At 36.2% G+C, this 16,434-nt stretch overlaps 1 protein-coding gene across 5 annotated transcripts in view; it reads right to left on the bottom strand.

Annotated features, from left to right (window-relative positions):
• CGNL1 (cingulin like 1) overlaps window positions 1–16,434 on the bottom strand; it is a 53,449-nt gene that overhangs the window by 30,347 nt on the left and 6,668 nt on the right. For 4 of the 5 annotated variants that reach the window (XM_032194903.1, XM_032194905.1, XM_032194900.1 and 1 more), the window contains exons 2-8: window positions 7,092–8,700; window positions 6,321–6,415; window positions 5,270–5,363; window positions 4,124–4,225; window positions 3,043–3,191; window positions 2,410–2,545; window positions 1,548–1,760 (exon numbers count right to left, since the gene is read on the bottom strand). In XM_032194903.1, the coding sequence (XP_032050794.1) occupies window positions 1,548–1,760; window positions 2,410–2,545; window positions 3,043–3,191; window positions 4,124–4,225; window positions 5,270–5,363; window positions 6,321–6,415; window positions 7,092–8,681 (2,379 nt within the window). In that variant the 5' untranslated portion in view covers window positions 8,682–8,700. The remainder of the gene's footprint in view (window positions 1–1,547; window positions 1,761–2,409; window positions 2,546–3,042; window positions 3,192–4,123; window positions 4,226–5,269; window positions 5,364–6,320; window positions 6,416–7,091; window positions 8,701–16,434) is intronic. The other variant, XM_032194902.1, reaches the window with a different exon arrangement.

The raw sequence follows: 16,434 nt of genomic DNA, 5'->3' as shown, positions 1-16,434 counted from the left end.
CTCTTTCATTTCTTGTCGATCGTAATTACAGTTCCATAATTGAAATACAGTAAATCACCAAGCAGTAACTTTGAAAGATGGTTCACTGAGGTTAAGCTGTCACTACAATTACTGTATAATAATAATAGAAAAGTTAATTTAAATGTTCTAGTTCTCCCTCAAAGGAAAAAAAAAAGAATTTGTTTCAAGCTCAGATGAGTCAAATATCTTCATGATGATGTAAACAAAAGAGAAACAACACGTTTAAGCAAAGTCAAACAATCTCAAGTAGAAGTCTTAGGCTGCATATACAAACCAGTGCATATAAATTTCTCTAACTGCTGAACAAAACAGGACATTTTAAAACAATTTTAAGAATACTCTCTCTCTGAATTCAGGTGTGCATTATCTATCCAGCATCTTCTACACAAGATCCTATTTTGCTCATAAAGCACACAAAGCTTTGGAAACTTCTTTCAAGTTTCCAGGTTAATTTTAGTTCAGTTCTACACTATGCTTACAGCCATAACTAGCACAGTAGCTGCAACTCACCCAACACCACTGAGGTGGGAGAAAAAGGTATAAATTAGCCCGAACACTTCTAAGCATAAAATTGGGCCTCCAATGTTGATACATTGGTCAAGCACAGCTTGCTTTCAGAAACTTTGTCAAATATTTTACACAAATAAAATGAAAGAAAGTGATAAAGACAAATAATTATCATTGTAAAAATAATTTCACAAGACTCGTTCCTTTACAAAAAAAAAAAAAAAAAAACAACACACCTGTTCCTAGCTGCTGTCTTCTGCTATGATAACTTCACAAAGGACATATATTGAAAAACAGTACCAGATAAGCACTTCAGAAAACTACTACATTTCTGCTCACAAAGACTCCCTGCTGATGGTGGAATGGAATTCATTCAGTCCCTTTTCTCCCTTGCTGGTTTGAAACACCCACTCCCCGCTGTTTCCCTTGTGCTGACACACATTTGGCCACCCAGTAAACAAGATTAATCCAATAAACAAAATAAAACAAAATAATACTACTAAGTAGTTAAAGGGGCAGGGTGGGACAATGCAACCAAGGAACAGAATGTGACACAAGGAGCTGATGGTAGGAACAGTAGGCTGTAAAGAACTGCAGATAACTGCTTGAAGATTCAAAACTGTGATTTCACCAGCATCACTGGCAAGACATTCTGGTGCTCTTTGAGGCATCCTCAGGGTTTTGATGATGCCATTCTACCCAAGACAAGCAAGTGCCCATCTGTACCATAATCTTGTCCATTCTCTCCTAAAGTATGCAATGAGGCAACATTAAGCATGTCAAAAAAACATGTTAAACAGTAGAAACTTTGAAGAAAGGGTCACAAATTATTCAATGCTTTGATTTTTTGTTGCAGCTAAAGTGTATGAAATAAAACTCGTTATCAGCAGCAAAGAATCTCCTAGCCCAAATATACCTATTTATTTTGCTAAAAATATTAGGATCTGAAAGCATCTACTATGGGACATCTGTGATATGTATTTTTCCCTGTAAAGATTAATTGTAATCACTTCTTTCACCTTTGTTGCTTTCTCCAGGCTCTGCTGCAGATCGAGCAGTTCTTTATCATGTTGCTCTTTAAGTTTATCCATCTCCATGTCATGGCTAGATACTTCTTCTTTTAGTGCTCCTTTTAAAGCAGTAAGCTCTCGCTCTCTCTTTCTCAAAATTTCTTCTTGTTGTTCTTTTGCTATTAATACTTCTTGCAGATCCTGCTTCATTTGCATCAGCTCCTAAAGATCATTAAAATCAAAAATAAACACAGTTGTCTTATAGATGGCTCTGATGACTGTTCTTTTTGTTTCAGAGAGGGAAGGCAATTAAGAATAAGCTTCCCAGGCCAGCTTCATTTCTTATGACCTTTCTTATTTCTTATTGTTTGCAACCTTATTACAGAATGCTAAAAATCTACTAGAACCCAAGATTACTAAAAATGCAACACAATGACCCATTATATAAAACATCAAGTTATGTATCTGATGCTACAGAACTGTAAAAAGACTAATGCTACACTTTTCAGTTAGTCTTGATGTTAGTACCCTCAGCCTATATGTATACTCTCCTTTCTCTTCTCTCAGTTCTTCTTGTTGGCAGCTGGATTTAAGAACTTACCCCACCCCTTTTATTCATTGTTTCTGTCTTTTAAACAGGTATTTTTGAAACTGTTCCATACTTCAATTCAATATATGGCATTTATAACATGCCATGGCACCAAATGCATTTCCCATTTCTCCTGCTGTCATCAAGTTTTGAAATTACAACCTTGACTAAAAAGAACCAAATAGTTAGAATTTGGGCTTTATTTTTGGATCACACATGGACTTACTTTAATTTGAAGTTACACTAAGTAAGTTATCCTACTTCTAGTATTTTATAACTAACCTCAATCAGAACCTCTTTCTCCCCTTCATCGGTATGTTTTGCATTATCCAGTTCATCATGCATTTCAGAGAGCTGGTCTTGAAGATCTCTGATCTCAGTCTGGTGTTGTTCCTGTTCCATCTTCACTTGAAAAAGCCTCATCAGGAAAAATGAGAGAGGATTTTTTCTTTTAATGGCAGAAATAATGATTGGTTCTTCCAAGTACTAAAAAGATACAAGTATCTATTCTCATGTTGCCCAAAGGGAATGGGATATATGAGGCAGAACAATGAAATGGCAGAGGTGGAAAAATAAAAACTCTTTTAAAGTAGATATTTAAATAGAAACTTGCATTATATTTTAAACCTGGTACAATATTCTTGACTAAATCACTCTACGTTTTCTGTATTTTAGAGTTTAAAACTACATACTATGACTATGAAATATTAAAAGCAACTTGCAATAAGAAGACGCCTATAAATCATCAATCTTTCCCTTCAAGATATTCAAAAATACGCTATTTTTAAACAGTAGAAACATTTTCTACAATAGCAAACGTCCCTGTCTGATTCCTGCAGACCCAGGTACGTTTAAACTAAAAAGTTTAAGTAAAGGTATAAATTCCAATTAATAAGTTCTCAAAAATGCACTCACTCCTCTAGGTTCTGCCGGAGTTCCTTCTCGTTTTCTTCCAGCTTCTTTTTTAAGGCATCTCTTTCACATATACTTTCATCAAGTTGGAACTGAAGATCTTTCAGGCTTGCTCGTGTAGCATCTCTCTCCTCTTTTGTGTTTTGCTGATTCTATTTTTTGTACATCAAAAGTTAAGCAAGATAATATACTAAGCATAAAAAAATAAATTAAAGACTATTTTATTATATGAAAGGAGCCATTTCAAGGCTTTGATATTTTTCTTTTGCAGAAGTATTTATTGTTATGAATATTAAAATCTTGAAACTGTTACTAAAACACACTAACCACAGCTTTTCAATTTTTGTGACAAATGTGAAGTTTCCTCATCGGTTTCAAGTACATTGACTTTTATTAGGACTCAAAATGCAAACTGAAAGAAACCAGTCTGTCCTACCCATGTCTTCAGAGCATGGCTATACTTAATTACTTTGGATTCAGCACTGAAGTAATGCTTTAATTAATAAACAGCTTCTGAGTAATACGTTTTGTCTCCCACCCCATATAGGTCTCCCAGTGAACAGATTAAAATCTCCCTCAGCAGATACCTAAGAAACTTTACGTATGTCTGCCTAGTATTTATATTCATGGCGCCAAATTTCTTCTCAAGTACTACTAAGAAGGAAGTGATTTCCTAGAAAGGGTAACTGTTATGAACAATGACACTTCAAAAATCTGTAAAAGCATAGGTACATCTGGACAAAAAGAATACAAAACAGAACAGCTTCTATTATTATACCCAGACACATTTGGCCACTCACAGAGGAATATTAACAGGTTTTTCCTAAAACTTACTGGCTTTCATACAGAACATTTTAGAACACATGCACTGCACATTGCAACAAGCACTGAAAAAAATATTATGATTACGTAAGCAACAACAGTTTACAAAACATTCCTCATATTTAAATCTCAAACAGAAAATTCACTGGAAAATTGGACAAAAGATACCCTTTTCTAATACAAAAAATCAACTTGTTGATCAGTTGTCACTTACTTAGAAAAGTATATTTGACAAAAACTTTATAACAAAAAAGGGCAATACCCTGATTTCTAGATCCAGTTTTTTCTGTAATTCTTCCACTTTCCTTTCAAGCTCTGTTTTTTGCTCCACCAACGCTTTTACTTCAGCTGAAGAATCAGAAACCTGCAATTAAATAGAGATACTTATTCCCACAAAGCCAAGACATTCTTTGACAATTTCCTTTTAAAATCTAAAGTGAAACTACAGGCAACACTAATAAAGTGTGGCATCAACTGCCTGAGCTCATCTTGGACTTTTCATACGGGTCAAACCAAGCTAACATTTTCAAAAGAACCACAACTTGATTTTCATTAAAATTCTTAATAATGGCTCAAGGTAGGTTGCCAACAACACAGAGAATATTACAAACCTAAAAATATTTAAATAAGTCAACACCTAAATTAAATCACTAGTAGCTGGGGACAAATTTCACTGAGATACCACCACACAAAACAGACATCAAAGGGATGCATGCTCATGTGTCAAAACAGATTTTCAAATTAATTTTCTGTAACTTCTAAAAATGTGTTTTGTATTTTCATTTTCACTAATTATAGCCCAGAATGAAATAATCACCAAAAGCAAGCATTTAGCCTTTCTTATGCTATCACTTCAACAACTGGACATTTCTTCCCATTGCTTTAGAACTGAAAAAGCAGTGTACCACATGGCAGGAAACAAAAACATTTTAAGAAGGCAACTGTCAAATGATATTAGTGTAATATAGCTTTTAAACAATATCCTAGCTTACTGGTTTTCAAAATTGCACATTAAAACACTCTCTATTTAGGTATCTATTTACATCATTATAATGAGAAGATGTTCCAAGATTATTCTTAAAAGCTACACAGGTTGGCTTTTTCTTCGATCCAACAACCTTTTGATGTCTGAGAGATTTATTGTTAAGTTTGCATCTCTTTTTTCTTGTAATAATTGAACCCCGAGACAGTCCTCATGGCAGACTCCTTTACATTCTTTTTTAAATTGTCAAGAAAAATCTTTCCTATAAGGCACTTCAGTGCATGATTAACATTAAGCTACACCACTGGGAAACTACAAGAATGGTCTCATTCAAGTCAGTGAGGGGATTCAAACTTTCAAAGCACTGTTTGAACACTGCATCACTATGAAATAAGCCCAAACATTAAAAAATAAATAAAAATTTACCGGTGTCTTTCCAGCAGCTCTTGACTTTAATGTCTGAATTTTCTCAAAAACCAAGTTGACTTTTCTCTTTGTTGCATCATCATTATCAGCACTTCTAAAACACAGAGAAGTAAGCAATGATGTGATCAAAGGCACTATTTCATTAACATCAAAACAAATTCAAAATAAGCGTCCAAACTGTTGAAAATCACAACCATAAAAATCTACTATAAAAATAAGTCAAACTATCTCAACTATGATTTCATTAAATCTTCTGAAGAAAGGTTGTTAACAATTTAAATTTCAAATATTTTCTTTAAAAGTATCACTGAACTCTTTAATTGCAGCTCTCTTCTACACGACCATAGCTGTGGAAAGACAGGTATTCAGCATATATATTACTCAACAAACATACAGAAATTAAAAGTAATTACTACTAGGTTTTTCAAGTCCTGACTACTGCACCATTAAAACATTAAACAGCTGCCAAAAACTCTTAAACAGCTGCCAAAAACTGCTACATCTGTACAGTTGTACCTATGACAGTTCAGCAATGCAAAGACATTTGAGTGCATCATAGGTATTTTAATTCATTTGTCCTTCCTTCCTCACCTTTTAATAAGTTATCATTAGAAAATATCAAGTAACAAAGTTCCTGGTGGAGAAGGTATTCTGTGCACAGCAAGAGAATTTCTGTAAATTCTTAAAATATATTTTTTTCTGTTTTATAAAGCACAAGCCTAAACTCCCATCAGGCATTATTTGAGTTCTTCATGAACATCTGTATCACATAAGTTTAACAGCTTAAGTATTTAAAAGTCAAAACATATTCTGAATCACAGATTTCAAGTGCTTTTAATCAAATCTTGAACAATATCTTATGTAAGATATATCCTGACTAGCTAGGTATTTTGAGATCCTATAATGCCTTAAAAGACACAGTTGAGATACAAAACTATGAAACAGTCGTTCCATTTAGCTTTGATTTTACAATTTCAGATTTTAAATGTAATACAAAATAAATGTTGAGAAAACATAACCTCCCCTCTAAAAGTTAATTATGCTTACTGACCCTTCTTTAAGGTAATTGTAAAGTATCTGTTTAGCAGTCTCTTCATTTGTTTGCTGTGCAATATCTTGCTGGCCTTTTAAGAGATCAGGAGTTGCCTAAAAGGACAAAATACAATGTCAAAAAGTATAACCCTATCAGAGTTGTAAATACAACCTTTCCAGTTGAAATTCTCCATTCTGTTCTATTATCACAGAATTTCTAGGTTGGAAGAGACCTCAAGATCATTGAGTCCAACCTCTACCTAACGCTAACAATCCCCACTAAACCATATCCCTAAGCTCTACGTCTAAACGTCTTTTAAAGACTTCCAGGGATGGTGACTCCACCACTTCCCTGGGCAGCCTGTTCCAGTGTCCAACAACCCTTTCGGTAAAGGAAGCAGCTTATGTACTGTGGACCTCAAGTTCTCTAAGAATCATTGGAGTTTTAGCATACTGCATGAAGGAAGCATACACTACACCAAAAGATAGAACATTATTTTGTATAAAGTTCCACAGATTTCAGCATTCTGCTTCAGAAATATTACAACATTATTTACAATAATCTTCCTTGATCCCACCATCTTCCTTCATCCAGGCAAGAATAAGATTGTTTTTCAAAACACATTTTCTATAGCCTCACCTACAGGAATAATTTTTGTATTTACTAATTAGAAATAGTACCTTACTGGATTTTGTTCTAATAAACAATAGAAACACATGCGTCTAATGATACAAGAACTTTAGTATGTTACAATGCAAAACATAACTTAAAGAGTAAATTCAAAATTACCTGTGTATTAGGGACAGATGAAAATGTCTTTACAGAAATCTTCTTGGCTCCTGAATCTGATGGAATTGTGATACGGTTTGGCAACAACAGAGTAGAAGTTACTGTTTTAACTTCCTCTCTCTTATTCTGTCCTGGGAGCGTGGATGACCTAAACGTGAAGCTCTCAGTATTAGCTCCATTTTGTTTATGATACTGCAAAGAACTGAAATGACTGTTCTGAGAGTCTTTATCAGGCATTTGCAGTTTTCCAATACTTCGAGCAGAAATTTTCATGTCTTTGGAAGGTGGCTTTTGCTCTCTGGATAACTGCTTGTGAAGGCAAACTTTAGATGGTCTTAGCAAGTGCTCAGCTGATTTACCCAAGCTTTTACTGAATTCACCTAAATTATTTGAGTTTATATCAAACCCTAATGGCAAGGCACTGTCAACACTTCTTGATCTTTTACGATCATCTGGATGAATTCTATTCCTTTTTCCTGACCTACCTCTTCTGTGAGGATCAACTTTCTTGTCAAACTTCTCAATTAGCTGATCTACTCCTGGAAGGGAACCGGTGTCAATATCACGGCCAGTTCCAGGTAAAAATGGGATGTATCTTCTGTTTTCATGCCGATTAACATTGTCTGCATAGATTGCATACTCTTGGTCATCAAGTAAAAATCTGTACAAGGAATTTGCAGAAGTGGGAGTAGCTGATGAGGACGATGATCTTCGTGAGTCATCTAACACCGGCCCAGCTGAATCTTGTCTGCGGAAGGGAAGAACATCTGGTCTAGGTTTTCTAGTTTCCGGATAAGCAATAGGACTAGCACACGGGGATCCTCCTGTAGATGAAAACGATTCTGAAACATGCACTTCACTTGGGCTGATAGTGCTACTGGGACAATCTAACACCTGCTTATTTTGGTCTTCTATGTCTACTGCCCTGTTTAAATGTACTTTTTTGGAATTTGCTGTGGCTGACTCTGCAAGATATGTATTTGTTTTCTGTAGGGACACGACTTTAGATGAGGAAATCCAAGGCTTTGCTTCAGTTTTATCTTCTTTTGCAAAAGATGTAGATTTACTGCACATGGAAGACTGGTAACTATCCAAGCTCAAGTTATTCTTCTCAGGATCATAAGGCTGTAAAAGCTCAGGATGTCTTTGAAAGTTCAACAAATTGGAGGATTTTGGCAATCCATCTCTAAAATCCGATAGTCCGTTTTCCTTTTCATCCAGATTGGTTATCTTGAGGCTTTTAAACATACAGGGTTGAACAAGCTGTGTTGCAGGAAACTGTGTGTGTTCACTGTTTCTGTCCTCCAGTTTAAAAGCAGTATTGGATTCTGTGGATGGCTTGCTTGCAGTCTGAGAAATAACCTTCTGATCTTTTCCAGAAGGAGGAGGATTTTCTGACAAACATCCTTCTGTATTGTTTAGTACTATGTAAGGATGTCCATCAATTCCTTGAACTCTAATACTGACACCATAAGATCCCGTCTTAGAATTCTGTGCATTCCTATTCTTCTGAGTCTCCTCACTCGCAAGTTCAAGAGTAACTTCATAGTCCTGCTGCATGTGCTTAAAACCAGGAAAATACGGCTCCATGACTGCCTGAGGATTGCAGCTGAATAGAAAAAAGTTACCAAAATCAATTGTTTTAAATACTTTAAATTATTTCATTAATTGCTTTAATCAGTCATTCAGTACAACTCTGAAGACAATAAAATTAATCTATAAGCTATACAAGGCCCAAAGCATATGCATTGTTAAACAAACAACTGACTGACCAGTTCTGGGTGAAAGATACTGTTATTTTATGAATGTAAATGTTACGAAATAACAACAGTTAAGATTACCTATGCAGACTTGGTGCTGGTTGCTTTGGAATCAAATGACTTCACATATAACCAATCCTAGTGCAAATTTTTATTTTATTTTTTTGATTCAAGACAGCTTTTATTTTGGGTATTGCCGTTTTATGTACTCAAAGATTGTTCCCTTCACAAGCCAATGTTGATTTTGTAGCCAAAAGTTAGCATCAGCTGTATGAATATGTAAACATAATCCCAGGAAAGCAAAACACAAGCAGGCAGTTTTAGGTTGTGAGTTTTATGTACCTAAAGCACTGCAAGAGAAGTCAATATCCTCATGCCTTAGAGTTCCATTTGTATGTACTTTGTACTTTGCTTTCAACAGTTGTTTTCAGAAGTGGAAAGGTCACTGTTTCCCCTAACTTTGTCACCCCATGGCAACTTTATGTCACTCTATCCCATTTCACAGCAAAAAAATATGCTTCTAAAGACATTTGAAAATAAACTTTTTCATCTCTCAGTCATCCACAACTGTAAACTTTGCTACAAATAATTTAACAGTCTTCTAGCTGTGGGCTTGTTTCAGAGAACAAGCTGATATTTTAAAATAAATACTTTGCTATGCAACAAAAATGGGAAAATAATGCTTGTATTTCCAAGGTTGGTAGTATATTTTTCTCAGGAGCAACAGGAATGTGAAGTCCAGGCTGTATGTGCCAAAACTGTTTCAGTTCTAGAAAACAATAAAATTAAATGCTACCTGCACTTTTAATACTAAACTCCATTCATTCCTTTCTGTAAGAGCTGCTTTTGTGTGTATTTTTACTTCACTGTCTGTTGTGTATTATGAGTGTTTTAGTAGTTACCAGTAGCAGAGGCAATGCAGACACAGAAAGAGCTGTGTCTTTAGAAGAATGGAACTCCAGACTCTGTCAGACTGATGCAAAACCTGAAAGGAATAAACTTTTGAACTGAGCTGGAGAGCTGAGTAATCACTGAAGCTTGACAAAACCAAGATTACTAAATGACAATGAATAATAATCAAAGGGAAACTGAAACAACAGGATGTCTCATTGAAAAAAGAACAAGCCTCTGCAGCAAGTTTCACCCACCTATGCATCTGAGTGCGAATCGTCTCCCTCAGATATTCTAAACAACAGCAGATTTTTTGTTGTTTTTCCTGAGAGTGTATTAGAAAGTTTGGTTGAATATTAATAGTATGCTAGTTTCTAACCATTTCTTCTTTCTCCCCTCAAAAACCTTTTCTTCTCCCAATAAAAACAACTCCAGCTCTTCCTCAATAGCAGGCTCACTTCATCTGAAAGTACAATGAAATATGCTACTCTAATTACAATGCTACATAATAATTGATTATTTTGATGCAGGACATAAAGAGCATTCTTCACTATTGAAGTTTTTCTTAGATACAAAAAGATGTAGTGAGCTATGTAGTGAGTTATCACAGGGGTTAAGATCACTTAGTAAAGGGAAATAAATTGAAACTACAAATTTGATCTCTATTTAAGACTTCTTCGAGTAAGAAGAGAAACATAATGAAGGGAAAAGCAAACATGAGCCAGCAAAGACTACAAGAAGTGGAGAAATGAAGGAGGGAGAACACAGAAAGGAAACCACAAGTACCAATACATTTCATTATCTTGGGCTTCTGGTCTTTGTATTTTTCCATATCACTTGACTTTCCTTTATGATTACTTGTAACAGCTCACATTAATTACAGTGTTTCTGTGTATAAGCAGAGACAAAATGACAAAGTAAAAATAGCAAGAGCTTATTCTAAACACACAGAAGTCAATGAAGTCATCTCCATTGATTTGGTGGGTTTTTGACCAGAGCACTGAAATCAGCTACTCAGCTGCACTGATGCTAGCTATGAAAACAATGGAGGAAAAAAGGAACAGGACAATACAGATCAGCAACTCAGCATATACACTATAGAGGAACCAAGCTATGCTGATCTAATAAATGGTAACTGGAGATTGGAGACGAAACCAGGGTCTCCGCTCCATTCTTTAACCTGTTGAGATCCATCTACATTTATCAATGCCTCAAAATTGTTCTTTGTTTGCTCAAGGCAACAAAAACATAAGTATTTTTTAAAGTTCAAAAGTTTTTATCAAATAAAGTTAGCACTTTGAAGCTTTTATGCTTTCCATTTTTATATACAAAGTCTCTTTGGGAAGAGACTTTATCAGGGAGTACAGTGACACAGGGCAAGGGGTTTCTAAACTAAATGACTAGATAGCTTAGACTAGATAAGGAAGAAATTCTTCACTCAGAGGGCAGCGAGGCACTGGAACAGGTTTCCCAGTGAAGCTGTGGATGTCCCATCCCTGGGGCAAATAGTGGAAACAGCAGTTAGGTTAACAATCTAGTTAAAAGTAACCAGTAGTATTTTTTTTGTCTCTTATAGACTACAAAGAAATAAGTGCTTTTGTCTTGTTTGTGAGTATTAAAATACTTCACTTTATTATATAAAATGATAAAACCTTGTGGAAAACGAAGTTTAGAAACATATTTAAATAAAATATTTTATTTTTTCATAACTGAAAAACATATATACAAGAAAGTAAGACAGCTGGCCCAATCATTCAAATATCTGAAGGCTTAACTTAGAGTTCCTGTTTTATTAAACATCCAACCAGTGAATGAACTACCTAATATCAAAATGTTATTTTACAATACGTGAAAACATTGTTTTTTCAATATTATAAACTTTTTTTTTTTTTAATTAAAAAAAGTCTAGCATGTTTACTAATACACACCCTTTCCAAAGAAAACTTAAAACCTCTAATGATGTTAATTGTGTAATTATAGTCACAGTCATTTTTACGCACACATTACATAGTTGGCATCCCAGACTTTGGCAGGCTTACAGCAATAGATTAGGATGAGAGGACTGACGCTGTGACTCCACCATCTGTCTACCCCACTCCTCTGATGGACGTCACCATCTCCCAAACAGGAACTCCTGAACCATTTGTGTGTGCACACCTCTGCCATGAAAATTTGCAGCTTGGCACACTAGGTGAATGCAATCAGCCTGGTTTTCTGTACTACAAATGAAATACATTCTGACCTGACAGAGGGGAGTGGCAGGCAGCTGGGGGCACTGACAGCTAAAACTGTCTAGTTTTAATCTTCTTTAAGGCTGCCAAAGCTCTCAAATGTTATGACAGAACAGTCTGTTTACTCTTAAGCTTATGAAGAGAGGTTAGATATTTTAACAGTACTTAAGAAGAGATTTTTCCTATTTGTGTGGCTGCTTATTTCATTGCAGCTACTTATCAAAAACAGAAAGTGTTTTCTTATTATTTAGGGAGACACAAATTTTGAGTCCAGGTTTTCTGCCACACTAATACTTTCAATTTTGTATTATATAACCTTGTCAGTAATTATTTGCAGTACCAAAGGATTTTTAAAAAAGAATACAAAATGAGAGACTTTCGTTTCTTTCCAGAAAACAGAGTTAATGATTATGCATAAATTGTTAATTCAGTAGGACACTGTCATATTATTTTACAAAACCAGTTCTCCTGTATGTCACAACAGCATCTACAAATTAATCAGGACATATGAAATAACTGCTTCAAGAAATTATTTTATTCTGAAAATATTCCACTTGCTAAAATGACAGAGAATATAGTCAAGGACATGCAATCGCCATTATCTTTCAGAGATGAAAAGTTGCAGTTCAGAACAGGGAAAGGATATTTACATCTGCCTGGTAACTTTATGTGCTCCTCACACCAAGTCAAACTATTGAGCAACAAAGTTTTACCTGTAAACTTGCAAACACTCCAGAAAAGAGTCTAGTTTTCTCCAGTTACACCATATACACTTAAGCAGCTGGATTTATTGATCAACAAGCTCGATAAAGCCACTTGCATCTCAAGCAAGTCCAAAAGAACAGAGAATTAAAGATGCAGGAATCACAGTCAGACACAAGCAAAGCAAATCTGCTCCATGCATTATGTTTTACACGTGTCATTAGAGAGGATTCACTGTATTTCCCAAGTCATTACCTTTAGTTCAGATTTCAGCAGAAGAGTCATTTTCAATCAAGTATCTCCTTGCAAAGTTCAGAACACATTGCTGTGAAGGATGCTTACTCCATTTCAACGTTGTGTTTCAGCAGCTGCCTTAGAACAACACAGGCCATGACACTCTACCCCATAAGAGCTGCTGTTCTGGCATCCCGTTATCTCAGCTGTACAAACCCCGTTCTTTTTATGACAAAGCCAACAGCCATGCAGCTGCACAGTGACCCAGACCAGCTTTACTGATCCGGAAAGAAAAAAGGCAGTTTTCTATCAGATCAGCAAGTGAGGGAATAATGAGATCACCTATTCTGGCAACAACATGGCCTTGGTGCAGCTCAAGCTTAACACTTCTGCAAACAAACAAAAAAGTAGCACTCAAAGCTGTTCAGGCCTTTCAGTTTTTACGATTTCTTTTTAAAAGAAACCTTTGTAAAGACTTTTAAACGATCATTTTAAATACTGGCCTCAGTTGGTATGAAAGCCCCATATTTTATCATTTCTGAGAAATGGTCTCATTTTTCTTAACAACTTATTTTTGCCAAAAATGGAAACATTGCTGTTCAGAAAGGGAACTTGTCGGGAGAGGGCCTAATGCCTGAAAATCCAATACTCTCAATGTTCTTCTGTAGCAGTTTGTTCTTCAGTGTTACAATACTTTGCAAAGTACCACAGGAGAGGAACACTGAAGATTTAACTGTCAAAAACATTTTTTATACTGCCTCCAAAACATGTCCTTTCACAGCTGATGCCACCTATTTTAATGCTAGCTACCAGGAGTTATTTGAGACCAATGTTACAAAATAAAACCCCTGTAATTTGGAACCCCTACTGTTCTCCCTGCCAACACAAAGAGAAAAGAGTGCTTTTGAGAAGTGTATTTCTGTGCCAGAGATGCCTGTTTGCTCCAGCAGCTCTGCAGCCTTCCTAACGTTACCACATCACAAAGGCATGGAAATGTGTCCGCTCATCCATTTCGGTTCTCCTCTAGACAAATCTAGAAGACAGATTTATCTAAAACCATGGTTTCCCAATCTTGTTAAATGCCATGCTCTGCATGTGAAGCTTGCTCTTCTGTTTCCTGTCTCCTACAGCCTCCGTACTAAGCATGCCCGTAGCATATCCACAAGAAAGCACCTCTCAGTTTCTGTTTCCAGCAGGCGAGCCGACAAGCTGCACTGGATAGACGGGGGGGGGGCTCCTGGGACACAACCCAGGGATGCTGACTGGCATGTGGGTGCACACTGCTACTGCTCCCACCACCAGATACATTCCCTGCCCCTGTCTAAGAGCCACAGATCTTTCACAGGTACTGTGTTGCAGTACGTGTGCGCTCCTTTTGCACACATCCAGTGAAGAAATATGGGAGAATAAAAGGGATCTCTCTCTCTTCTCCACTTTTCCCATTGCACTAGGACTCCTCCCTGGTTCTCTCGATGACAGAAATACACAAACTCCAATATTATAAGCCCGAGACTCCTAAAACTGAATCAGCTAAAGATTTTTCATTAAAGGAGGATTAGGGCATACCATTATCTTCTTTGTAGAGGAATGAATTTAGCTAAATGCCCTTGCCCTTGAGTTATTTGGCTTTTCACTAATTCTTGCTCTTGGATGAAAGAAAATCTTAAAGCTATAGAATGACTTTTGAAAACCTTGAACTTACACAGCCCTACCCATAAAAAAAAAAAAAAAGAGGGACGTAACAGTTGATGGATGCTTAGTTCAGATTTTTCACACATGCACAGCAAAAAGACAGGAAGGAACTGTAAAATATGTACTCCAGCTTTACAGAACACTGAGTTTGCTCTCCAGCTGACAGTTCAGAAAGCACCATCAACATCAGACAAAGACAAAGTGGGTGTTTGGTCAATACAGTGCTATGAAAAAAGGACAGGAAATAACTTGGGGAGAGAAGAGGAAGGAAAACTTGCATACTGTGAAGGTACAGCAAAGGAAGCAGACAGGATAATTCATGGAAAGACCAAAACTGTAATGTTTTTACACTTGGTGGAACACAATCTCATAAATACACATTGCAAGCATGAGGGGAAACTACATCACTGTCAATGCTGCCTAAAATCTGAGACTTTCTGCAAGAGGAAAATGGGCCTGGGCTGCCGTCTGTTCCTTTTAGTCTATAGGGAAAATAACTCTGGTGTAGCTGAGTGTTCCTTGGTCCCCTGCTTACAGGAGAGTGGAAGGGAGAAAAGAGAAATTTGAAAGTTCTAGATTTGGGACTACAAAATGAGATAGTGAAACACAGTTCTGTGTTTCTGTGCAAACTGATAATATTCAAAATAATTTGCACACTTCTGACCTTAAAAACAGCAATAACAAAACTTCTTTCTCTGAAAATAATTCCAGCCTCCAAACCAGGAAACAAATAGGTTTGTACCTACAGTCCAGCCAGGAAAACTGACCCACAGAGAAGTGCGGGGGACAGAAGGAAGTATGCTATCACTGCAATACATTTTAGTGTGTGGGGGGAATTCCAATGTTTCTGAATCAATTACTTTCATTTTTGTTCCACGGAAAATATTCTCTGTCCAGATTTCAGACAGAACTAGGGATGCCATGCCAGACTTCCCTACAGGAGGAAAAACTCAAAATAACACTTTTCTTCCACAGCTGTTAGTGGAAGCAAGCAGCTGCGGGTAGGCTAGCAAGGACTGCAAGTATTACTTTATAAATGTATCCTGGAAAGCAGTATAGTACATTGGTAAGTCTAAGATCTGCTGCCTTAGAAATAGGGATTTCAGTTTCACAATTCCACCCAAATATTAATTCAGATGCTCAACCGATAAACCAGAATATTAACAGCCACCCCTTCAAGGACCAGAGAAGAGCTGTATTTAAGAAAGATTGTGAACAGAAAAAAATGAGTAATAGCAGTTAGAGCAAAGGCTGGGCCTAACAACACTGTTCCTTTGCTTACCACTTGGTTCATACTCCCTCTGGCTGAAAAATGTTGTATGTGAGGAAGTCTCGATGTCTCAAATGTACAACATATTGTTTGTCCTTTGAAAGTATGTGACAGATCAGCTAAATGCTTGAACTGTGTGACAACTAGCAGGTTTTGTTTGTTTATTTATTTATTTATTTTCAAAAGGAAAATCTGCTTCAGTGGCTGTGAGTCAACAACAAGATATTTTGGCAGATCCTCAGGTCTCATAAATTGTCAAAGTTTGAATGAAGAAAAGGAAATAGCATATAGCCCAATTTCTTAATCTGCTATGCCTGAACTCAATTAGTCATAATTTCACAGGATTTATCCCCAAAAGAAATATGATATGACCTGAAAACCACCTTGCTTGCTGAACAGAAATCAAAGCCTTGATTTTTCTTAACGACAATAAATACTAAGAGAACTCCAAATTCCTCTATTTTCACTATTATAAACTGTATTACCACCGCAAAACAAATTCTGTATTATTAATTAAAAAGCTGTATTTTTCTTTACTGAGATAATAAGTTTCGAGATTCTCC

This window comes from Aythya fuligula, chromosome 11, assembly GCF_009819795.1.
Source record: "Aythya fuligula isolate bAytFul2 chromosome 11, bAytFul2.pri, whole genome shotgun sequence".
Taxonomy (NCBI): Eukaryota; Metazoa; Chordata; class Aves; order Anseriformes; family Anatidae; genus Aythya; species Aythya fuligula.
This window is presented reverse-complemented; position numbering and strand designations above follow the sequence as displayed.